The sequence below is a fragment of the Heterodontus francisci genome, chromosome 5, assembly GCF_036365525.1.
Source record: "Heterodontus francisci isolate sHetFra1 chromosome 5, sHetFra1.hap1, whole genome shotgun sequence".
In the NCBI taxonomy this organism is placed as follows: Eukaryota; Metazoa; Chordata; class Chondrichthyes; order Heterodontiformes; family Heterodontidae; genus Heterodontus; species Heterodontus francisci.
In genome coordinates, this window is record NC_090375.1 from 151,782,297 (window position 1) to 151,807,792 (window position 25,496).

A 25,496-nucleotide genomic window follows, 5' to 3' on the forward strand; every position below is an offset into this window, starting at 1 on the left:
GTTTCATTGTCGGAGGTAAAGTTGGCATCACCGTCAGATAGTCGAATATCTGAAACTTTCTTAGGGGAATTGGATAACCCAAAGGAAATATTTAATAAGTCTTCTCTGATCACAGCTCAGCAAGCTGATCCGCAGTTAAATAAAGTGGCACAATCAGCTCTAACTGAAGCTGAAGCAAAAGAAGTTCCAGAAGGCTATTATATTAAAAATGATTCTAATGAGTAAGTGCAGACCTCCTCACAGTCCAGGGGATGAAGAATGGATGGTAGTTCACCAGATAGTGGTACCGCCAAAGTATTGCCGGGAAGTATTAAGATTAGCCCATGAAACGCCTGTGGCAGGACATGTGGGGATCCGGAAGACTCAATCACGTACAGTTCTGGGATGGCAGGACTGACGTATGAGGAGACATTGAGTCAGTTAGGATTATATTCACTGGAGTTCAGAAGAGTGAGGGGGGGGATCTCAGAAACCTAGAAAATTCAAACAGGACTTGACAGGGTAGATGCAGGAAGGATGTTCCTGATGGTGGGGGAGTCCAGAACTAGGGGTCATAGTCTAAGGATACGGGGTAAACCTTTCAGGACTGAGATGAGGAGAAATTTCTTCACCCAGAGAGTGGTGAGCCTGTGGAATTCCCTACCACAGAAAGCAGTTGAGGCCAAAACATTGTATGTTTTCAAGAAGGAGTTAGATAAAGCTCTTGGATCTAAAGGGATCAAAGGGTATGGGGCAAAAGCAGGAACAGGTTACTGAGTTGGATGATCAGCCATGATCATAATGAATGGCAAAGCAGGCTCGAAGGGCCAAATGGCCTACTCCTGCTCCTATTTTCTATGTTTCTATGTTTCGGTCAACATTTTTACTGGCCAGGTCTTTCCAAGGACATGGTGCAGTTTTGTAAAACATGCCACACGTGCCAGATTGTGGGAAAACCGCAACCTGCCATAAAATCAGCATCTCTAATTCCCATACCAGTTTTTGCGGAACCATTTAGTAGGGTGTTGGTAGACTGTGTAGGACCTTTACCAAAAACAAACGCGAGACACCAATATATACTCACTATCATGGATCTGTTCCCAGAGGCCATTCCCTTGAGAACAATTTCTGCTAAGGTAGCAGTAGATAACCCAGTTCTTCACTAGATATGGATTACCAATTGAGACTGTCGGATTAAGGTTCCAATTTTATGTCTAAAATTTTTCAGCAAGTAACAGGTAACTTAGATATAACACAGCTAAAGTCTTCAGCATACTACCCACAGATACAAGGAGCTTTAGAAAGGTACCATCAGACCCTCAAAACAATGATCAGGGCAAACTGTCATGAATATCCCCATGACTGGGATAAAGGGTTAGAATTTCTTTTGTTTGCTACCAGGGATTCGCCTAATGAATCTACAGGTTTTAGTCCTTTTGAATTAGTTTATGGACACGAGATAAGAGGTCCTCTAAAACTAATTAAGGAAATGTTTTTAGAAGAGGGATGAATCTTCCGTGCTAGATTATGTATCCGTGTTCCGGGAACGGCTCACAAGAGCCTGAAAAGTAGCTCAGGAACACCTTCAAGCTTCTTCCCAAACTACTATGAAAAAATGGACATGCTAAGACCCAAACATTTCAACCAGGGGATCAAGTGTTAGTATTACTGCCTTTACAGGGTGAACTGCTGAAAGCATGGTTCAGTGGTCCATATGAAGTGGTCAAGAGAATTGGCAAAGAAAATTATTTGACTGACACCCCAGGTCACCGGAAGAAGAATCGCCTGTGTCATATCAATAAGTTAAAACAATATTATCGCCAGGAGGAGGATACGCAAGCACAGGTATGTCAGATAGTAGGGACAGTGAAGGATGAGAGGGAAAGTGAGGATGAGGCAGAAGAAAGTCTAGACAATTCTCAAATTGAGCCTCCTACTATCCGGTTAGCTAACACTTAATTGCTAGGGAGATTGGACACTATGCTGTCATATTTGGAAGCAGACCAAGGAGAAGACCTAACAAAGTTACTCACAGCATTTAAAGGAGTCTGTAGGGACAAACCAGGATATACAACCTTAGCCACACATGATATGGATGTAGGGGAACACTTTCCTATAAAACAGCATCCTTACCGTTTAAGTCCAGAGACAGAGGCCCAGGTAAAAGCAGAAATCCAATACCTGCTGGAGAACCACCTAATAGAACCCAGTCAAAGCAGCTGGAGTTTACTAGTAGTATTAGTGGCTTAACCTAATGGTTCAACTGGACTCTGTATAGACTACAGAAAAGTTAATACAGTAACAAATACAGACTCCTACCCAATTGCTCACTTGGAACAACTGGGGGGGCTGTGTTTGGAAGATTGCAGTTGGCTGATTTGGGAATGAACTTCGTGGAAAAATGTAAAAACCAGAATGCCAGACTCTTCCGATGGAGTTAACTATTACAACCTCATCACTTAAAGATTATCCACATCGTGGGCAAGAAAAGTGTTATTGCAGATGCTTTATCGAGAATCTAACTGAGTTCTCTGAATGAAAGACGGTACAGTGCAGAATCGTATTAACTACAAGAGTGAATGAGTATGTGTGGAAAAAGTGTTTTAAAATTTGTTTTCTATTTTTACACACTTTGCAATGAAACGCATCTAAAAATGGTAGAATCAGGCAGTCAGCATGGATTTACGAAAGGGAAATCATGCTGGACAGATCTACTGGAATTCTTCGAGGATGTAAATAGTAGAGTTGATGAGGGGGAGCCTGTGGATATGGTTTATTTGGACTTTCAGAAGGCTTTCGACAAAGTCCCACATAAGAGATTAGCATGTAAAATTAAAACACATGGGATTGGGGGCAGTGTATTGCGATGGATAGAAAATTGGTTGGCGGACAGGAAACAAAGAGTAGGGATAAATGGGTCTTTTTCCGAATGGCGGGCAGTGACAAGTGGGGTACCGCAGGGATCGGTGCTAGGACCCCAGCTAATCACAATATACATTATACGGGGCGGCACAGTGGCTAGCACTGCAGCCTCACAGCTCCAGCGACCCGGGTTCAATTCTGGGTACTGCCTGTGTGGAGTTTGCAAGTTCTCCCTGTGTCTGCGTGGGTTTCCTCCGGGTGCTCCGGTTTCCTCCCACATGCCAAAGACTTGCAGGTTGGTAGGTAAATTGGCCATTATAAAATTGTCCCTAGTATAGGTAGGTGGTAGGGAAATATAGGGACAGGTGGGGATGTGGTAGGAATATGGGATTAGTGCAGGATTAGTATAAATGGGTGGTTGATGGTCGGCACAGACTCGGTGGGCCGAAGGGCCTGTTTCAGTGCTGTATCTCTAAACTAAACTAAACATTAATCATTTAGATGAGGGAACGAAATGTAATATCTCCAAATTTGCACATGACACAAAACTGGGTGGGAGGGTGAGTTGTGAGGAGGATGCCGAGAGGCTTCAGGGTGATTTGAACAAGTTGAGTGAGTGGGCTAATAGCGGCAGATGCAGTATAATGTGGATAAATGTGAGGTTATCCAATTTGGTAGCAAAAACAGGAAGGCAGATTATCTGAATGGCTATAAACAGAGAGGGGAATATGCAGCGAGACCTGGGTGTTCTCGTACACCAGTCGCCGAAGGTAAGCATGCAGGCGCAACAGGCGGTAAAAAAGGCAAATAGTGTCTTGCAAAGCATTAAGGTAGATAAGTCCCCAGGGCCTGATGGGATCTACCCTAGAATACTGAGGGAGGCAAGGGAGGAAATTGCTGGGGCCTTGACAGAAATCTTTGCATCCTCATTGGCTACAGGTGAGGTCCCAGAGGACTGGAGAATAGCCAATGTTGTTCCTTTGTTTAAGAAAGGTGGCAAGGATAATGCAGGAAATTATAGGCCGGTGAGCCTTACGTCAGTGGTAGGGAAGCTATTATAGAGAGGATTATTCGGGACAGGATTTACTCCCATTTGGAAACAAACAAACTTATTAGCGAGAGACAGCATGGTTTTGTGAAGGGGAGGTCTTACTAATTTGATTGAGCTTTTTGAGGAAGTGACGAAGATGATTGATGAAGGAAGGGCAGTGGATGTTATCTATATGGACTTTAGTAAAACCTTTGACAAGGTCCCGCATGGCAGACTGGTACAAAAGGTGAAGTCACACGGGACCAGAGGTGAGCTGGCAAGATGGATACAGAACTGGCTCGGTCATAGAAGACAGAGGGTAGCAGTAGATGGGTGTTTTTCTGAATGAAGGGATGTGACTAGTGGTGTTCTGCAGAGATCAGTGCTGGGACCTTTGCTGTTTGTAGTATATATAAATGATTTGGAGGAAAATGTAGATGGTCTGATTAGTAAGTTTGCGGATGACACAAAGGTTGGTGGAGTTGCGGATAATGATGAGGATTGTCAGAGGATACAGCAGGATATGGATCGGTTGGAGACTTGGGCGGAGAAATGGCAGATGGAGTTTAATCCGGACAAATGTGAGGTAATGCATTTTGGAAGGTTTAATGCAGGTGGGAGGTATACAGTAAATGGCAGAACCCTTAGGAGTATTGACAGGCAGAGAGATCTGGGCGTACAGGTCCACAGGTCACTGAAAGTGGCAACGCAGGTGGATAAGGTAGTCAAGAAGGCATACGGCATGCTTGCCTTCATCAGTCGGGGCACAGAGTATAAAAATTGGCAAGTCATGTTGCAGCTGTACAGAACCTTAGTTAGGCCACACTTAGAATAGTGCGTGCAATTCTGGTCGCCACACTACCAGAAGGACGTGGAGGCTTTGGAGAGGGTACAGAGGTGGTTTACCAGGATGGTTTGCCTGGTCTGGAGGGCATTAGCTATGAGGAGAGGTTGGAAAAACCCGGATTGTTTTCACTGGAATGATGGACGTGGAGGGGCGACATGATAGAGGTTTACAAAGTTATGAGCGGCATGGACAGAGTGGATAGTCAGAAGCTTTTTCCCAGGGTGGAAGAGTCAGTTACTGGGGGACATAGGTTTAAGGTGCGAGGGGCAAAGTTTAGAGAGGATGTGCGAGGCAAGTTTTCTTACACAGAGGGTGGTGAGTGCCTGGAACTTGCTGCCAGGGGAGGTGGTGGAAGCAGATACGATAGCGACATTTAAGCGACATCTTGACAAATACATGAATAGGAAGGGAATAGAGGGATATGGGCCCCGGAAGTGCAGAAGGTGTTAGTTTAGGCAGGCATCAAGATCGGCGCAGGCTTGGAGGGCCGAATGGCCTGTTCCTGTGCTGTACTGTTCTTTGTTCTTGGTATGTTGGCCTTCATAGCGAGAGGATTCGAGTACAGAAGCAGGGATGTCTTGCTGCAATTATACAGGGCCTTGGTGAGGCCACACCTAGAATATTGTGTGCAGTTATAGTCTCCTTATCTGAGCAAGGATGTTCTTGCTATAGAGGGAGTGCAGTGAAGGTATTAGACTGATTCCTGGGATGATGAGACTGACGCATGAGGAGACATTGAGTCGCTTCGGATTATATTCGCTGGAGTTCAGAAGAGTGAGGGGGGATCTCATAGAAACCTATGAAATTCAAACAGGACTTGACAGGGTAGATGCAGAAGGAGGTTCCCGACAGTGGGGGAGTCCAGAACCAGAAGTCATAGTCTAAGGATATAGGGTAAACCTTTCAGGACAGAGATGAGGAGAAATTCCTTCACCCAGAGTGCGCTGATCCTGTGGAATTCGCTACCACAGAAAGCAGTTGAGGCCAAAACATTGAATGCTTTCAACAAGGAGTTAGATACAGCTCTTGGGTCTAAAGGGATCAAAGGGTATGGGGCTAAAGCTGGAACAGGCTACTGAGTTGGATGATCAGCAATGATCATAATGAATAGCAGAGCAGGCTCGAAGGGCCAAATGGCCTACTCCTGCTCCTATTTTCTATGTTTCATCTCGTCTCATGTCTTTGAAGAAAGCCTGCCAAGTTGCTTATCAACGTCACCTGAAAAGAACTGTTCTAAAAGATCTGAGTGACCGGTCTACATGTACTCGGAGGCCAGACTGTATGTCAGTTTTGGAACAACATATCTCATCTGCTGTTTTCTTCAAAAAATGAGCAAGTAATCAGCCCAACTGTGTTTTTTTTGTCTGTAACAGTGATCTGAATTTTTTTTAAATCCCTTTTATTTTTCCAGTTAACCAGTGTATATGTGTGCGGGTGTGCATGCGCGCGTGCGCACGAGTGAGAGGGGCTAAGGTAAAAATGGGACTTTAAAATTTAAATGTGTGTTTATGCTTTACTTCATTACTAGTTAAGACTTGCTCTATAATAAATTAATAATTTTGTTCTTCATTAAAGAAACCTGGTTAGTGTGTTCTATTCTGGGAAAAATAAAGTATATGACTGACTATCAGTTAGGTGGGAAAATTTAAAAATATATGTTATGACCTGTGGAGAAGTGGGACTAGAATAAACAGTGCACTCCACCCACCTCGGTTGTAACAATATACAATGAAAATCTTTGAAAAGTCCTACACAAATGCATGGTATTTTGCTAAATTTACTTTAACTTTAAATTTATAAGTTGGGAGGACAAGCTGAGCCACAAATAAAAGCTGGATAGCGCAGCAAGTGAGTCAGGTGTGGGACATAAGCAGGTGCGGTGGTGTATTCTTATATCAGGAATCTGCTAGGGATTACAGTACCAGTGTACTTGGTAGATCTGCTTTAATTTTAACCAAGCCAAGGGTTTTCCTTATTTGGGGTTCTTTACATTCCATCTTTTGCAACAAGATGACATTTGCACTGATAAACGAGGAATCAATTCTGTATAAAGATCAAGGCTCCCACTTACCAGAGTTAAACAATGATGGTTGAATACATGATGTAGGTATAGTTTTAAATGGCATTACTTCATTTTGTGTAATATTGTTCAATTATTACAGGTTATAAAACAGTTCTAATATAGGATTTTTCACCACCACAGCTTCTCACTGAATGCAGCTCTGATCTGGTATATTTTCTCTGAGCCTTTTGAATGCTGAAAAGTCATTCTTTAAAGGGCATATTTTTCTCCCTTATTCTAAAGTTTGCATCTAAAGATCCATTGGATAACAGCTGCTGAATTCGGCCCCATTTTAATCTAGTATCTGTGCATGTGAACAGGAAATTAATTTAAGCCTATAAGTTAAATGGTTCGAGAAATCACTACTCTAAGTCAACACAGGAGTACTTCTTTTCCTGTGTTACCATTCGGACTTCTGCATTACAGATAGCCACATTGCTAAGTGTAGATCTTCTTGCATCTACTGCACAGCTAAAATATATCTTCTCTTTTACCAAAACCACTTTTAAATAAATCACAAACCACAATATCAGTAAGTATACCTCAGTCCTACTAGAAATATATTTATTCAACTAGATGACCCAATGTCAAACACATTTACCAATCATTATAATTTCTGTAGATCTGTTCATTAGACAGATACTATATCCAACTGGGGAACAGGGGTAAGGCACCTCAACATTAATTTTATTTAGAATGCCTGTGAAAACAATAGAAAATCAAAATACTAATTATTTGCATAACATGGAAATTTCTTAATTCCTACATTTTCAGAATAAACTTTTAAGAATCTAATGCTGTTACCTTTAGTGAAGACATACTTAAATCATGTCGAGAGTTGAATACTTCTAAATGTTAACACTTTTATTCTCACTTCAGTTTTATGCAGGACATTGAGCAATATAATAATCCTATTGAACAGGAGTATGGCAAGACAGACAAGGAATCAGTTTTCAATCATAACTAATCCAGTTTATTTTAAAAGATCGCAGACTTAAATGAGTACATCTATACCACGCTGTGCAGAACTGAATAGTTTAATGTCTCAAAATAGGATTGGATATTGTTTCCATAACCAAAAATTAATAGTTTTACTTTTTGATAAAGGTAAACTGTGCATTGCCCACCAGAAGTAATCCTCTAGCTTTACTGCTGTGGGGAGACACATACCTCCACTACAAACTGTGGTGTCCCTTCGCCTTGATGATTTGGTGAAGAAGAGTTACTGCAAAACAACAGCATTTATGAGTTGCAGTTCCAACTCCACGCATTTTTAAATAAGGAAAAAGATCTTACTACTATAAATCTGTACTGCCCAAGTCCCGAATATGAATTTTGACTTAAGTGTTAAACAATCAGGACAGATGCTTAAATTTATCAAGTTTTAATACAAATACATTAAACTCCATCAATATCACTGTACCTGTCAGGAACGCTGTAAGTACTGACTTGTCCAGAAGTAAATGCTGGAGTGCTAGAAGGACTGCTGTTCACGTAGGCATTATCTGGCCAAGGAGAGCACTGTAGTAATTTAAAAGAGAGAAAAGATTAGGACGTCAAATTCTTTATAACAGCAAGGAGAAAAAAGCTCCCTACTAGGTACAAATGATTTGTGGATTTATGCATTAGAAGAGGGAAGAAAGCAGAACTGAGAATTGAACATATTTCCATATGCAAATGATAAATTGATAAGGATAGCCAAATGGATAGATCAAATTGCTTGTTTCTGGAGGCACCATGAAAAAGTGCTGCTGCATAATCAAAAAAATGAATCAGGTAAGCAAAAGGGGCAAATTTCAAACTAAGCATGTATTAACAAAAATAAATGTACTATGAAGTAGAATACATTTAGTAACACGCCTGCTTGGTGTTGCTGCATTATCTTAATTTCAATCACAGGATCTTACTTCCAACATGTAAGTAAACTTCAAGAACTGAGGGAATGAAAACATTATTTGGTAGTTTTGTTTCCGGATAATATGGTTTTAGCATTGTTTGGCACAGAACGATTACTCTAACTTAGATTTGATAGAAATGTTCAAAATCATGAGGGGTCTGGACACAGTAGATGGGGAAAAATTGTTCCCATTGGTGGAAGGATCGAGAACAAGCGGGTACAGGTTTGAGGTAATTGGCACCAGAAGCAATGGCAACATGAGGAAAAACATTTTCACACAGCAAGTGGTTAGAATCTGAAATGCACTACCTGAGTGTGTGGTGGAGGCAGGTTCAATCGAGGCATTCAAGAGGGAACTGGATTGTTATCTGAAAAGGAAGAATGTGCATGGCTATGGGGAGAAGGTAGGGGAGTAGCACTAGGCTAATTGCTCTTTCGGAGAGCCAGCACAGACACGATGGACCGAATGGCCTCCTTCTGTGCTGTAACAGTTCTGTGATTCTGTGAACTCTCTTGCATGCCACGAGATAGAAACTATAAGTATATAATTCCTAGTTAAGCCAAGCCACGTTATTAAATAAGTTGCTTTTCATTATATTTATTTTCCCCAATTTCCACAGATAACTTAATGTTGCTAGTGTAGAATAGAAAAAGGTGGATATACAGAACTCAACTTGAATAGAAATATGAATTTTTGTTTAGAAGGAAAAAATGTAATTTCACGCAATGCTGAATATTAGTCAATTCATATGGATCTACTGGCAATGTTACAGAACCAGCTAAATTACACTGACCATCAAACTAGGCACTCAAAAACTGAAAGTTAGTTGAGACCAGATTCCCAATTTTCAAAAAAAAAAGTAATGAGTTAGACTGTCCTGGGACTGGCACACTGCCTTTGATTGCCAGGACTCAAGTTGGAAATTAATGTCACTCACCCCATTTTAAGTGAGTTTAGACATTCCCATCAGGGCAGTTCCACAACACAAAACATATAATTTAACACGAAGTTGCAATACTGCTCTAAATTGTTGTAAAGTTGGAGTTAGGGGAAATTGTCAGAACAAAGTATAGGTCCTATTCACCTAGATCTAACCTGGCTGTCAAACAAAGAAAAATAATCCAGTTCTGCAGCATTGACCTCCTTCTTCTTAATGAGTACAAAAGGTCAAATATAAATCAATGAGTTGGACTATTCTCAAAGTTGAGGTGTGCAAATATGCGCTTTCAGAATGAACAAACTTGTATTTACATAACACCTCATCATGTCCCCAAAACCAAAAGCACTTCAAAATCAGAAAATTATTTTCAATTACATCACTGTCAAGTATGCAAATATAGCCGCCAATTATGCACACGCCTGATTCACAGACAGCAAAAGCGATTTAATAACCAATTAATTTTTTTTTGTGTGGTGTTGGTTGAAGGATAACTATTGGCCAGGATATGAGAACTTCCTGCTCTTCTTTGAACAGTGCCATGGAAGCTTTAATAGCCACCTGAACAGGTTGATTCTGTTTAAAGTTTCATCCAACAAATGGCACCTCAGAAAATTCAGCACTCCCTCATTTGGCACTGTCGCGTCAAGCCTTGATGATGTGCACAAGTCCTGGAGTGGGAACTTTCAACCATCTGACAAAGAGAAAAGAGCTACCAACTGAAACCATTAACAGAAAGAGAATCTAAAACTTCTGAGATTAACATAAAAGACTCCATACTTTATAAAGAAATTTAGCCAGAACAAATGTTATGCATCATTGTACAAAGCAAGTTTTTAAGAAATAACAAGCCATTATAGGCTCTGCTCCAATTTGGTTTCAGAAGTTTTTACAGAAGGATCCTTCCAGTTTCTCTCCCACCACACTGTTGGCTCCACTGGCAACAAAGATGCTCCGTAATCTGTCAATGAGGGATGCTATTGCAGGGCAAAATTGATCTTAACAGATTTTTTCTCTCCGGCTTTATGTCAACAAAAACACACTTGAAATCGTAAATTCAGAAACCCCGAATTAAAAATTATTCTATTTATGTTCATCAGAAAATTGTTAGACATATGTTTCATTCATTTTCAACTCCAACATCAAACACAACAGCGATTATTATTACTAGACTATGAAAATGGCACACAGAAAACATTTTGGGAAATGCTTCTTCAATTATGCTATGAACTGCTTTGTGCAGATTCTGACTGTTTTCATTGCATCTGCATTTTCAATCAAAAATTGAAAGATAAGATAATGCAGCTGAAAAAGGGTGATTCTGGAAAGCACTTTTTAATTTAAAAGTACTTTCTTATGAAGGAAAATGATAAACCCATCTTAAATTTGACATTTTTGGAAAATGGAAATATTCCTGCTACATAGAGATCCTCAAGTACATGTCATTAGGACATCAATTAAATGAAGCATGCCAAAGCAATTCCATTTCAAACAGCCATTTAAAGCTGGCCTGAGAGATTGCCAGAGTTGTCCAACCACACAGGATCATGCTCCCAGCCTAATACATTGGCCCAAATCCTGCTATAAAAATGGTAAATAAAAATGCAAAGATCCACCAGCAAGTTCAGCCAAAGAGATACGCCATGGGTTGCAAATAGTCCCCAACTTGGTCTATCTACACCACTCCACCATTTGCCTCACCCTCCCCATTAAGAACTTGCTGCATTTTCACATGAATTACTCATTAAACTTGCCACAGAAAGTTACTGCTCATAATTTACTGTGTAAGTACCCTTTTTAACCTGATAATTGTTAACGCAATGCCAATCAACCTTGCCAACCCCGAAAGTAAGGTGAGTAGAAGCTGTGCTGTTAAATGTGAATACCAAAGGTTGCTGCAGCAATTGTACCGCTCCGTTGCTGGCGTCGCAAAAATGGCACCTTGCCCTTGGCCATTCCCCCCTCATTTTTTTTTAAAGGAACATGCTGTATTTTTCCATTAAACTCACCACAGAATTCTTGTCATTACAAACAATACCCTTTCAAATGATGTGTGAATGACTGCCAATCAATCCTTCTGGCAGTGAAAATTTAATATCACAAGTCTGGAGTCTCATTCAGGTTTTGTATTTTTCAGAGACATTTTAAATATGTCAAATTTTCTTAGTTTTCAATTACGTCTCTTTTTTCCTCTTACTTTATTTTTCTTTTTGTACTTGATTTGGCATTGACTCCATCCCTTTTCATTCATCCTTCTTCTCAGTCCTTCCTGTTTTATTTCAAAATCCTTAAATCTCACAGGTTAAAGAGATACCCTGTTATGTGCCTTCTTTATTCATGTGCCAGATGCCCATTTTCCCTTGCTGTGCCATTATCAGGTTACACTTTCAGTGACTTTGTGGGCAAAAATGTTTCGAGTTGAAGGGTGCCAGGTCAAATCTAACCAACAGCAAACATCATTAGATGCTATGCAACAGCAAATTCCAGTCTAGTATTTCCTGGATTTGGGGTGCTCTGAAGCAATCCCTCACAATTAGCTCTGTGAAGCCACCTTGCTAGGACAGAGACTTTTCAAGGTTCTGCAAGCTAGAAGGCAAACTTAGTTTCCAAAACTAAAAAAAATCAAATACATTAAAGGGGAGTTTATTATTTTATTCTATAAAAACTAAGTAAAATAAAAAAACATCGACTTACTTTCCTCTTTAAGCAGCATTACTTTGAAGGTCTGTTCCAAGCTTTTAAAAAGCCCATTAAAAAGCACTATAAAGATTCCACACCAATGAAATCTCTGAATTTGAATCATCTTAATTCAACATTGCTAGGCTTCCCATGCATTTTAGCCAGCAATGTGTTCCTAGGCTTTAAAAAGCTATCTCTTCCAAATCAGGAATGATTGCAGGTTAAATGAAAACTTGTATTTATTATTATTTGTTCTTGAAATGTGGGCAATATTGGCAATATGGAATTTATTACCCATTTCTAGTTATCTGGAGAACGTTAAGACTTGACCATGCTGTTCGAGACTGGAGTCACGTGCAAGTAAGGTTCCTTCCATGAAGGACTTTAGTGAACCAGCTTGGTTTTATGGTCAGCCAGCAGCTTTCATGGCCATTTTTTGGTGCCAGCTTTGTAGTACTCAGTTTCACAATTTGTTATTTTGGAATTTCAACTCATGACTTCTGGGTGCTAGTCCAGTACCATGATTATAAGCTACCATACCTTCTATCCTGAACCTTCATTTCCTTTTTTTTTTAAAAAAAACAATTCAGACAGAACAAAAATTAGGAATTGCTCAAGACTAGATATAGAGTAGAGCTTTGTGTGTTAAAGATAGCAGTTTCAAACCTGGAGTTTGTATTCCAGAGTTCTGAATTCTCCGTGAAAAGAGAGCACTGAACAAGTTACACACATACACATATAAATTGAAGAGCACCCCTCCAAAAAATGCACATGAAAAAACTACATAGCTCTGCTGAAAGAACATTATAGCTAGTCTGGGGTAGAAAAGGATTAACAGTGCAAAGAGTTGACAGCATTTGAAAGGTGTGAGGGAAAAAAATAAAGTTGACAAAAAAAAAGCAAAAGAAAGAGATATAGCCCAAGTAGAACACATTCTTCACAATAAAATTTTAAGTATTCTACTTTCCACTTGTTATATTATGCAAAATGTCTCTCTGCTTTAGGCCACAAAAACCAAAATATGTATTTATATGAATCTCAGCTAATAAAATTAGTTACTTTTCCAGCAAAACATCTGTACTATATTAAACAATTCATGAATAACTTTCAGCAAAGACCTCGCATCAATACTTCCCCCCGAACATTCCATCTCAAACGGTTTTAAAAATTGCGACCATTTGAGTACGTAAAATATTATGAAAATTAAAATTACCTGATTACAATGCAACATGCTAGATACATATTTTTGTGGCCTTTGAGGAATTAAGAGCTTCTGTATCAAGTGTTAGATTTAGGAGGGTTGAGACCTGAAGAGGAGTTGAAAGTTTTGCAGAAAAATCCAAACTAAGTCCATCACAGTTAAGTTTTGTACGCAGATAAAAGCTAGTCCTATATCTAACACTTGGATTGTATTCTTGCACAAGCGGTCTTGTACAACGAAAAGGTAAGCAGAAGTCCTTACACTGCCTCGCTTTGCCAGAGAATCACCGCAGTCTGCTGGCAAAGTCCGCTTGGTGGACTTTTTCTGCTCATGTTCAAGTGCATCTTCAATAATAGGCTCAAGCCTCATCTGGACAGACACCAAAGACTAGGATCAATTTATACAGTAGATCATGAAATCATGAGCACAACACCTAGCAGTGTAAGCATTTCTTTAACATTAACCATTTTTGTTTTAGAAATTTAACTTTAATGCAGAAAAGAAAATCCATCAGGATCTTCAATTTACTCTTCAGATGCCATAATCCAAATAAATATTTGGCTGCTCTCCCATTAACTCAGATATAACTGACTCAGAATTCTAGCATCAACAGAAGGTATGCTTTTTTCCCCTCTTGCAGCAGGTGTGATTTTGTCATAATTCAATGTAAATGTAGCTCAAAACAAAAAACCTGAGCATCCCAAGCATCCACTTCAGGAGCAAATATTGGACATCAACTAAGTTTAGATTTTTAATTTAAAATGTTTGATGGCTGGGTTCAAAAAGCATTAGAAAGATTTTAGGAATAGGCAAGTTTATTTTGAGTAATGTTGTTCTAAATCTTTTGTGCCAGCATTAAGAGTCTTGTGAATAATGGAGTACTTCACAAAATCAGTGATGAAAAGCATATTTTCTTCCATGTACAATTAACATTGATGGAGTTCAGTGCATCTTTGTTGATTTTCATAAAACAAATTTGTCCTTTATACTAAAGTCAATACACACCACCACTGCTAAACTTTTAACTGTTCCAAGTTTGGGTTAGAATTGCCTTCACTCTTGGGTTTAAGTTATTTGTATGCTCTGCAAGAGATTTTCTCACCTTCCAGATCATTCTCCACCACAAATTATCTTCTGGCCAGGTTAGGAAGAGTCCAAACCTTGTAATGTTTTAAAATGGCTGTTGGTGCCCTGATGTTCAGCCCAATAGCAGGCACGGTTGACCTGGGATGTGTGAAGTGTCAGTTTTTTTTCTTTCCTAAAAGCACTTCTCTTGCAGCCAATCCATCCACAAGCCCAACTATTTGACATGCTTCAATGCATCGAGGTTTGGTTCAGAGCTCTCAGAATCAAACATACATCTTTCTGGTACAGAGTCCAAGTGTTACTGACTCCTGAGCTACCCAGTGGCTCACTAGGGTGAGTAGTTCCACTTCCACATTATACCTTCTGCAGATCCACTTTTCTCCATTTGGCCAGATAAAGTGTAGTGGAACACAGTGAAAAGGTCAATTAACATGGCTGCAAGTTAGTATCCCAAATGTGGAAGCCAACATAGTACTGCCAAAGCAGTTGAAACACCAACATAAAAAGGTGCTGGACATCAAAAGTGAAGTTGAACAAATTCTGCAATCTGATTCTATAATTAAAGATGCCAGAAGGCTAGTAGCTCATTTTTTATGCTTTCACTATTGGAGTAGTGTTCATTTATTTGCTTCTTCAAAGCAACAATGATTCAAAATAAACATCCACTAGACAGCTAACAAAGTTACTAGCATATACTTTTTCAAAGTAGGTTAAATCACATGTGGAAACAGAACATTAGTAACTCTTTGCAATTCCTTGAAACCAATAGTGGATGTCAGCAAATTAGAAATGGAAGCCAGAATGGACTCGAAGTTTCAAAGCTACCTCTTTGCAAAACACTTCAACTTGAGTAATCTTGAAACAATTACAATAGCATAATAGTCACAACTTCCTCTCTCTCAACTTAACTTGAAGATTCAATACTAACAAACCAATTCTTAAGTAAGGATAAAACAATAAGAATTCTCTCATACGTTACATTAAACTGGCAACCACTGGAGCACATTGTCTGCACCTACTGGAACCTCATTAACTGCTACCTTAACCCAAGTGTAGGCATTTAATCAAATTCTTGATCAGGATGTGCATCACCCTTTTTAAGCTATGTACATATAGTACATCACATTGCATGCACGGGAAGGTCACTCACATGGCCTAGGTGTGCACACAAGTAACTTTGTGCTCAGAAACTTCCACAGCTTCTCCCTCTCCAACAGCTTCAATAAACTAGACATCCTTCCAAATCCAAAGTCTGCGACCAATAAAATGAAGTAAATAAACTCCAGTGTATTTCAGGAATTTCTTTACAAAGTCCCACAAACTGAAAAATTAACCAAGCTTCTTTCAATTCGAGGATAACATATAGCATCTTCTCATCCAGTGTTGATCAACATTACCTGACAAATTTCTTCCAATATCTCTTCAGGAGTTGTGTGTGTATCCTGTTAAATCTGATGTATTTTAGATGCAGCCATAGAAGAATAAGCAATACATATTTGTAGCAATGCAGGTCAGCCATCTTTTAGTACCAGGAATAGTCACAAGAACTTTCAATTATAACAAGCCTGACTTTCCTACTCTGAAACACAGTGGAGCCAGTATTTTACACAGCATTTTCAAGGCTATTTTTACTGCAGTAGATTGCAACAGATTTAAAATAAGAAAAATAAAGTAAAAAGAATTATGGCATAATTACAGTGAACAAGACAAAGGTAAAAATGCAAGAATACCTTAAATCAAATGGTCAAGTGAAAATGAGAATTGGTGAATGAGTACAAGTGAGAGGAAAATCAACAGGTTAAATGTGTCAGGAATGTCTCAGTCATCCAATAACATGACACAAATTGAGCTTTATGTGTGTTTTTTCAAAAATAGGGTCTATAATAAAATGGCAAAAAAAGTTACAGCACATCAGTACACTACAATTTAGTATAATTACAAAATGCACTAATGTCACAAAGTTGCGTAACCAGAGGATTAACATAAGGGAGATTAACAGCATTCAGAGATATCTGGGGCAATTAAGCAGGTGGCAAAGTCCCGGTGAATGGCTTTTAATGTATATATAAATGTACGGTAACAGATGTTGGAACAGGAAACAAAGGTATACAATTAATGAAGATCCATTCGGCAAGATAGAAAAGGAGAGGGATTTAAGTGCCATTATTTACTGTTCATTCAAGTATCCTGTCAACGTGAAGCTGTTATCACCATAGTTAATCAAGGAGTAGGTTGCACTTCAGGACATTTAGCTGCGAGGCAGAGCAAATTATTTTAATCCTGTACAACTCAACACTAACATATCAGGTATAATGCATCCCAGAAACAGGCACCTCACCTTGCAAAAATAAATGTACTGAACAAGAGTTCAGACAAGAACTACAAGGACAATTACATGAATTAAGGCTCAAAGTGCAGAACATTACTATACTATATAGATAAGATCCAATGTTAAATTTGAGTCTGCGTTTTTAATTCTTTTTTTAAAAATGTGCAAATATATGAATGGACCCACTTCATGCACAACACATTTTTCTTTGTTGAAAACATGCCCGTCCACCCGGTCTGATTTGGAATGGGCTAAAAATGGCTGTCCTGGATAAGAACTGGAGCCTTAGTGGTTGTAGGGTGGCAGGAAGGGAGAATTCAACCAGACTTTCCATTGCATTATAAATATCTGCCAGAAAGTATAATGTACAGGATCAGACTGAGCAGCAATACCCTCCATGATAGCACCTCTTGTCTAGACTACTCTATCTGGATTAATGTCTGAACAGCAGCTATTTGAGAAACGTACTACAGGCTGCCAGTGCCCAAGGATTTGTACTCTATAGATCTGCACCTGCAGAAGAGTGTTGCAAATTGACTGAGAAAAATAAAAGAACTTGTTTTTACTAGAGACACAATGATGGAGAACTGATATAACTTAGATATTTGAAGTGCTGAAATAGAGATAGATGCAAAAAGGCTGTTTAACTTGCACTAAGATGGAAAACAATTACAAAACTAAAAGGCCTCAAAAAGGGATAAAAAGGAAACTGTTGCTACGATAGCAAATGTGTTGCAGAGTTCCAGAAAAACCTCAAAAACAGCTTAAACATTACAAAATTCCGATAAATGTTTAGTTAGAAATGGGATTGAAGAATATCTGGGTGTGCAGATAAAAGTAATCAACTACTTTTATGTAACACAATGGTTCCTACACAGCTGATAAAAAGAACTCTAATCCGGATTACATTACATAGAAGGGTTGTAGTGTGAGGAAAGAGGGAATTTGAAAGATGTTATAATTTTGCACAAATATTTTTGAAATTTTGCAGAATTTATCCTTCAGATCAGAGTTCACTAAAGAGTAAATTGCATATGATCAAAGGAAAATGCAGGTGAGTAGCTAAACTGCTTTTACTCCCTACTTTAATCACTTACTTTCCCACTCTCGGATAGGATCTGTTACACTCAGTGGAGCAAGGGAATAGGAGAAAAGAACATTTACAGAACCAAAAAAAATGAAATGGAGGGGGTGAAGTAAAACAAAAAGCAACATTGTTTGAAAACCTGCCAACTTGCAAGAAACACAGTAATTGTGGGCTCTGTATAAATCAGATTGTATGATTTAGACTCATTTTTCCAGTGTATTTAAAAAAAAACTGCATCTGTGCTACCTGCATTCTTAATGTTTTTCTCTTAACCTGTACTTTCCTGTATTTTACCTCAGTCAAGATTGTTGTTTCATATGAAGGTTGATACTTTTCTTTTTCTTGAGCTGTTCGCTTCTCCATTTTTTCTCTATCTGTTTTCTGTTTTCTGTCCGCTCCTTTGGGCTGGAAAAAAAAAAGAGGAAAACTGAAATCCTGCAACTCAAAATTCTGTGGTATAGAAAGATCACATGTATAATGCATTAAACCTGAAGTTGAAATTCCAGCTTACCCATTGACTCAGTGAGCAAATACACCAGTACAATATATAGTGGTACCAAATTGGTGCCATATTTAAATACTGGTTTGTGCTGGGTGAACTGATCTCAGCTGAGATGGTGGTGGGAACACAATAACTGACCTCAGTTCTAGAAAGGCAAATAAAGCAGCCAAGGTATACCATCCCAATTTTTGTAAACCAATGATTCTTGCATCAAAGGGCAGAATTTTGCTCATCTGTGATGCACCCCTCTTCGCAATTGAACAGTTTACCAAAATTCATTCTAGACTCACCCATCAAAAGCAGCATTTTAGAGGACTGCCTATGTGCCAGTGCTCATTATCACATTCCACCACTTTAGGTAGACTGAAGAAAGCGGAAAATTGCCAAATTATTGAAAAGTTTTACAACACAGGAATAAAATGACACCCCTATGTAAGGCTTAAACAATATAAAATATTTCAATTTACACAAAACTTTTACCACAGCTTTAAGGCTGGTCAGGACAGATTCCCATCTTTGAGATGATTATCTGCTCAAATGCCAACATTACAAAGATTTAGAAATAAAATAAAAATGAAGACTTTGGCATTGAAGGGTGTGCAGTTTCATTAAGCTTCCACTTCAAAACATATAAACACCACCCCCAAAACACAGGATGCAAAACACATGACCAAAGCAAATGCATGAAACTCACTGCTGTCAGTGAGAACTTTGAAGACAAGGTATGTTTTCATAGTTGTGCTAAGGCATACTGGTCAGTGAGAATGAATGAAAAATATATATCAAGACATAAGAATTTATAAGTTTCAAGTAGTGGCATGAAGACTTCTCAATTCTGGGTGTTTCAAATTTACAAACATTTATTTTTGTAAGCTACCATTGAACAAGTATACTCACTATCCATAGAGGCTTGTCAGAATATTAAGTCACCAGCTGTATTATCTTCAAGATGCAGTGCAGAAGTGCCACTTTGAACAAAAAATGCATCACACAGTACCTTGAAAACTTTAATTTGGCAGCTGGCAGAATGAAGATGGTCTGTGTACTCTCCAGTTTCATTTTGCTTGAAAGTGTCTATCTGAATCCTGAATGGAACCCCCTTCTCACCCCCATGTTTTCTAGGAGTAAATTCTGTGCTAATGCAATGTACCTGCAAAAAATAAGTGTGTAGTTTCTGGGATTAAAGCTGATTGCATTAAAAAAAAGTTAAGCTGCCACAAAACATTTTATGGATTTTTCAGTAGATACAATAAAATGACTAATAATAAAATTATATGGTCCAGTTTCAAAATCAACAGTTTTATAGTTTTTCAAAGCTAGACAAGGGAGTATTTTATTCACCATACACTGTAAACTCATGTAGAACTTGCACTTCCAACTTCAGATGGCCATTTTCGTTTATACTCAGTGGTACCCCAGCTAGCTGTTTAGTAGATTATTCTGTCACCTAACTAGCTGTTATGCCATTACTTACACCAAGTAACACCTCTATTTTAATAGAGAACAAATATCTCTACCAACCTGAATAAAAGCAGAGGTGCGTTTTGCTGGGTCCCATAGAAATTCAATAGTATTCAGTTGTGCTGGATTAGTCCTGGGGTCAATGATTCCAACAGACATTGGAATATCTGTAGTTTTTTAAAAATATAAATCTGTCACATCTCCAGAATAGGCACTTAATAAAATCAATACAACTGATGTCAGTGTTTTAGCTATTCATTATAAAACATAAACTACACCCATCCAGTTCTCTCCTCTTCCTCCAAATGATCAGCTAACTTGAGAGAAACTAAACTATGAAGTGTACATGCTGGGTAATGTAAAAAGAGGTCCAACACAGGATAAGGATTGGACCTTGCTAGTCTATATAACTCACTATTATGTGGTATGGTCAGCCCATTCAGCCATCTGAGAACTACCAGTTTTTCTTATACTTAAATTCAATTAAAAAAAGATTGCGCCTTGCCTAAGGTGTTAACACCGCTCAATATGCTAGTTAAATTATAACCAAGGATCAATTAGATAAATCTATGAGGAAAAGTGTTGGGAAAGAGAAGGCGATAAATCACTCATTCAAAAAATAAAATTCAAACCGAATACAACCTCCGTTCCTTGTACTGTATGGACCATACCCCCATTTTTAGAAACACATTGACCTATATTTTGCAGTATAACCAACAGTGAGGTTAACAGCGCTCAGCGTTATTAAAGAGTAAATCTGAAAGCTTCCAGCAACCACGCAGGTGCAGTTAAACGCAGAAATCAGGAAGTTGTTGCTCAAGTTGCCCTGTGCCTCCAGAAGCTTCACCATAACAATATCCCATTCAGAGACTCGGCATTTGAGTCCATGGAAGGGTGTGCTGAGGTACTTACCAATAAACATTAGGAAAATTTACACCTTGTTCATTCAAATTTAAGTGAATTTTTAATGGTGTGTTAAGTCTTATTTACTGCCAAACAAGCTCTCTACCACTGAAAATTAATTTCTTTAATTGTGGAGTCTTTTACCATCTCTCATCTCTTTCTATCCATTCCATCTTTATTTCCCGTTCTGTAAAGAATTTAACACTGAATTAAATACTCCAACTTACACTTCCTGGTTTAATCTATGTTGGCAAGAAATTCATCTCCATAGTGCAGTAGAGGCCTAGCCCAGTTTTACTGAAGCATGCTGCAGAGCCAACCACTTCCAGAGCAACACGGTCTTGGAGAAGGACATCCGCAGTGTGCGTTGAAAGGCTGTGAAGGAGGATATCCTGATGTCACACAACCCAACCAGCAAATTTGGATATCAAATTTGGACCACGCAGGTCCAGGCAACGTATTCACTTGTTACTCTACAAACAAGCAGTGGCTGGCCCTGAAATAACATTCCTTAAAGGGCTAGGCACCCAAATTGCACCCAAAAGTCATTTTTAAGAACTTCTGCTCTTGCCAAATGTCTGGAAGTTCTCTGGAGTGTTTTTGGAGGTATTGCGGTAAGTTCCTGGATTTGCTACATCCTCACAGGGATGGCAGAAAAGCAGGTGACCTGTCCACACAAAGTCTGCAAAAGGTATGGAGGCAACAGTGGCAATGCCTCTGGGTCTGCAGGACGTCAGGGAGATGGAACATAGGCTGGAGAGGGCAAGCTCTGCACGATGCCCTCTGCCAATTTGGAGACGGACTCCTCCATGCTCCTTCACAGTGACCGGAGTCTGTCAAGCCAGCCAATGCAGCCAGCATTTCAGTGTACATGTCCATCAGTGGTCTCCTGGGTGCCTCCCTGTTATGGTTCTCATCCAAGTCCTCTGCAGCAGAACATGTTTGCCACCTCGTTCGCCAGTGAGTTGGAAAACGAACTATCCTTTCCCCCAGCCTGGCTGAAGCCAATCATGTCCGGACTAACCACGTGCTGACTCTACACTTGCCTCCAAGGCACGTACAGGGCCTGTATCTGAGTGAGTGGCTGTGAGTGTCAGATCAGATCAGGGCCTCTTCAGTAGTGCTGTTGCGCTCTCTCTCTTCCTTCTTGGGCTGCTGTGGGCGGATAGGTGGCAATTCATGGATGTCTGAAAGCAGGAAATCAGAAGAGCGAGGGAGAAGGCAGGGCGCGATGTAAAGCAAAAGGTCCATGGCCACACCATCAACAGCTTGCTCATCATGCCAGACGGCAGGATGAGGGTGTGGTGGGAATTGAGAAGGGGCATAAGGCAGGAACATACTGATATCTTCAATGTTGCAGCGATGCAACAGGCTCTACTGCAGCCGGACCCATAATGCAAAGAGTCATGTTCTATGTAGGGCTCAGAGATGCAGGTGTCCTTATCCCCTGCTAGTTCTATGCTTCTATTGTGTGCCACTTGGTCCTGCAAAAGAGGGCAGAATGTCAGGATTTGTGCAGCACTGTGTTTGGGCGATGTGCAGGCTATAGCTGAACAGCTGGAGGTATGTAGAGACAGTGAGAGGTGGGTGTGAGGCTGGTAGAATTGGTAGGTGGGTGAAGGCGAGTTAGAGTATCTGCATCCGCAGTATTTTGCTTTTATATTAGAGTATCTGGATATTAGGTGCAGGTCCTGAGTGCCAGGTAGGGCTGCTGGGTGACTGGCGCATTGAGCAGTGCGAGAAGTCAATGGAGCGATGGGTAGTTGTGATGAAGATGCATTCACTGACCACCACTTGAGGTCATTAAGCTACTCGTGGCACTGTTGGCAGGTCCTCACGTCCAGACTCAGAGTTGACCTCCCTGGCCACTTGCTCCCACACCCTTCTGAGGGTGGTTGTTGAGGCCTTTGGGCCCTCTGTGGAACCACAGCATCTTGCCTCCTGCCCACTTCCACCACTAAGAGGTCCATCAGTCACTTGGAAACCTCTCTTTGCCCTGGTGTTCCATTTTCCATGTTTTAAATTCCGGCAATATTATTCAGTACAGCTTGCCTTTAAGAGGGACTGCCTACTTTTAAGAACAAAGCACTGGTTGCACCACATGGTCTCAGCACAACACTGTTTGGAACCCTGCTTAGCAAAGGTAACCAGCAACACAAAGAGGTTGCCAGCACCCAGGAACCCGCTTGGTTCCACACTATAGTCAGGTAAATGAGGTGGGAGCAGCAAGTTTGCATGGTGTCCACCTCCAATGGACCTGGAGCAGGCAGGTCATGGATCGTGTCCCCTGCACTCAAAAAATGGGGCAAATGAGTTTTTAGCCCTGTGTATCTCAGTGGAGATTCTTCAATCTGATTGGTTGAGGAGATATACAGATGCTTGCCCTGTACAGTCAGGCCTCAGGTCCCCTGTAGAAGACACCACGGTCTCCTGGATTGCTAAACACTGCAATTTCAAGTGCAAAAGCCCATAGAAGGTAAGTGGGGAAGTGCAAGTCTAATGAAAATCTAGTGCCATGTACTCATCACTGACTACCTGGACGATTCTGCTCATGCGGATGATTTCAGAAATGATACCAACTTCTGGGTGTTATGAAGATCTTGTAGTTACAGTGATTAACTTTGCTCTTTAATTACTGACTTTAATTTTGCCTTAGTTTTATTTAGAAATTTTTTTAACAGCACAAAACTGTCCATGGTTCAGTATAGACCAACACTGAGGAAGGCAGCAGTAGGAATGCCTTTGAAAATATTAGTGTCATATGACAGGGCTGCTCTTGTGAAGCAACAGCGCAACACTGAGGCAGAAAATTGCTTGATCTCAAGATGGGGCCAAGAGGAGAAAAATGCTTCCACACCCAGTATTAACATAGAATCACAGAATGTTAGAAAACAGAAGGGGGCTAGTCAGCTTATTGTACCTGTTTGGTAGAGTTCTCCAAATAATCCCACTCTCCTGTTCTTTCCCTAATTTATTTCCCCTTCAATTATTTGTCCAAGTCTCTTTTGAATGTTACTATTGAATCTGACTGCACTACGCGAACAGACGATGCATCCCAGATCACAACAACTTGCTGCGTAAAAACAAAAATTCCTGTCACTCCTGCTTTTTTTTTTAACCAATCACTTTGACTTTGTGTGCCCTGTTTATTGACCCTTCTGTCACTGGAAACAGTTTCTCCTTATTTACTCTATTAAAACCATTCATGATTTTGAACATCTCTATTAAATCTCCTCTTCGCCTACTCTGCTCTGAGGAGAACTACCATAGCTTCTCAACATAACTGAAGTCCTTCATCCCTGGTACCATTCTAATAAATCTTTTCTGCACCATCGCCAAGGTCATGACATGTTTCCTTATGTGTGGTGCCCAGAACTGAACACAAGACTCCAGTTGAGGCCTAACCAACATTTTATAAACATTTAGCATAACTTTCTTGTTTTTGTACTCTATCAAAGCCAAGAATCCCACATGCTTTCTAAACAGCCTTCTCAACTTGTCTTTCCACCTTCAAAGGTTTGTGTACATACACCCCCAAGTGTCTCGGCCATTGTACCATTTGGTTCATATTGTGCCTTCTCACACTTCCTACCAAAATGCACCACTTCACAGTTCTCTGCACAAAACTTCATCTGCCATATGTCAGCCATCTAACCAGTCCTCCTGGAGTCTGTTACTATTTGCCTCAATGTTTACTACATTTCCAAGTTTCAAAACAAGTTGGATTTCTAACTGAGTTCAATGGAAGTTATGCAATATTCCCAGTATGTAATGGAAGAACACCAGTACCTGAATAGAATGAATAACCTACCTACCTCATTGTTTACCACATTTCCAAGTTTCTTACTATTTGCAAACTTAGAAATTATGCCCTACATACCAACTCCATGTCGTTAATTTATCAAAAAGAGCAGTGGTCCCCTAAAACCAAACCCTGGGGAACACCACTGTACACCTCCCTCCAGTCTGAAAAGGAACCATTTATCACCACTCTCTGCTTTCTGTCCCTTAACCAACTGATGGTGTCATTGCCCCTTTAATCACAAGGGCTTTAATTCTAACAAGTCTATTATATGGTATCTTGTCAAAGCCTTTTGAAAGCCCATATACAGATCAACTGCACTACCCTCATCAACCATCTCCGTTACTTCAAAGAACTCGATCAAGTTAGTTGAACACAATTTGCCTTCAACAAATCTGAGCTGACTTTCATTTGTTAGCTCATACTTTACTGAATGCCAATTAATTTTGTCCTGGATTATTGTCTCAAAGTTTCCCCACCACTGACATAACACTGACTGGTCTGTAATTGCTGAGTTAGTCCCCCTCTCCTTTTTAAACAAGTGTGGAACATTTGCAATCATCCAGTACTCTGGCACCCATATCCAAGGAGGTTTGGAAGATTGTGGCTGGAGCCTCCACAATTTCCACCCTTATGATGCTTGCAATTAATACTGGGAGACTTTTCTACTTTGAGGGCTGCCAACCATTTAAGTACATCCTCTTTATCCATTTTTATCCTATCCAATATCACTACTGCCTTCTCCTTTACTGCTACACTGGCAGCATCCTCTTGTCTAGTGAACAGATGCTAAGTACTTACTTAGTACCTCTGTCATGCCCTCTGCCTCCA

General features: G+C 39.9%; 1 protein-coding gene across 2 annotated transcripts in view; it reads right to left on the minus strand.

Moving 5' to 3' along the window:
• The window catches only part of LOC137370102 (upstream-binding protein 1-like), a 111,759-nt gene that overhangs the window by 31,963 nt on the left and 54,300 nt on the right, over positions 1-25,496 (minus strand). The window contains exons 5-10 of one of the 2 annotated variants that reach the window (XM_068032242.1): positions 20,021-20,127; positions 19,497-19,649; positions 18,292-18,402; positions 13,757-13,864; positions 8,204-8,301; positions 7,951-8,005 (exon numbers count right to left, since the gene is read on the minus strand). In XM_068032242.1, the coding sequence (XP_067888343.1) occupies positions 7,951-8,005; positions 8,204-8,301; positions 13,757-13,864; positions 18,292-18,402; positions 19,497-19,649; positions 20,021-20,127 (632 nt within the window). The remainder of the gene's footprint in view (positions 1-7,950; positions 8,006-8,203; positions 8,302-13,756; positions 13,865-18,291; positions 18,403-19,496; positions 19,650-20,020; positions 20,128-25,496) is intronic. The other variant, XM_068032244.1, reaches the window with a different exon arrangement.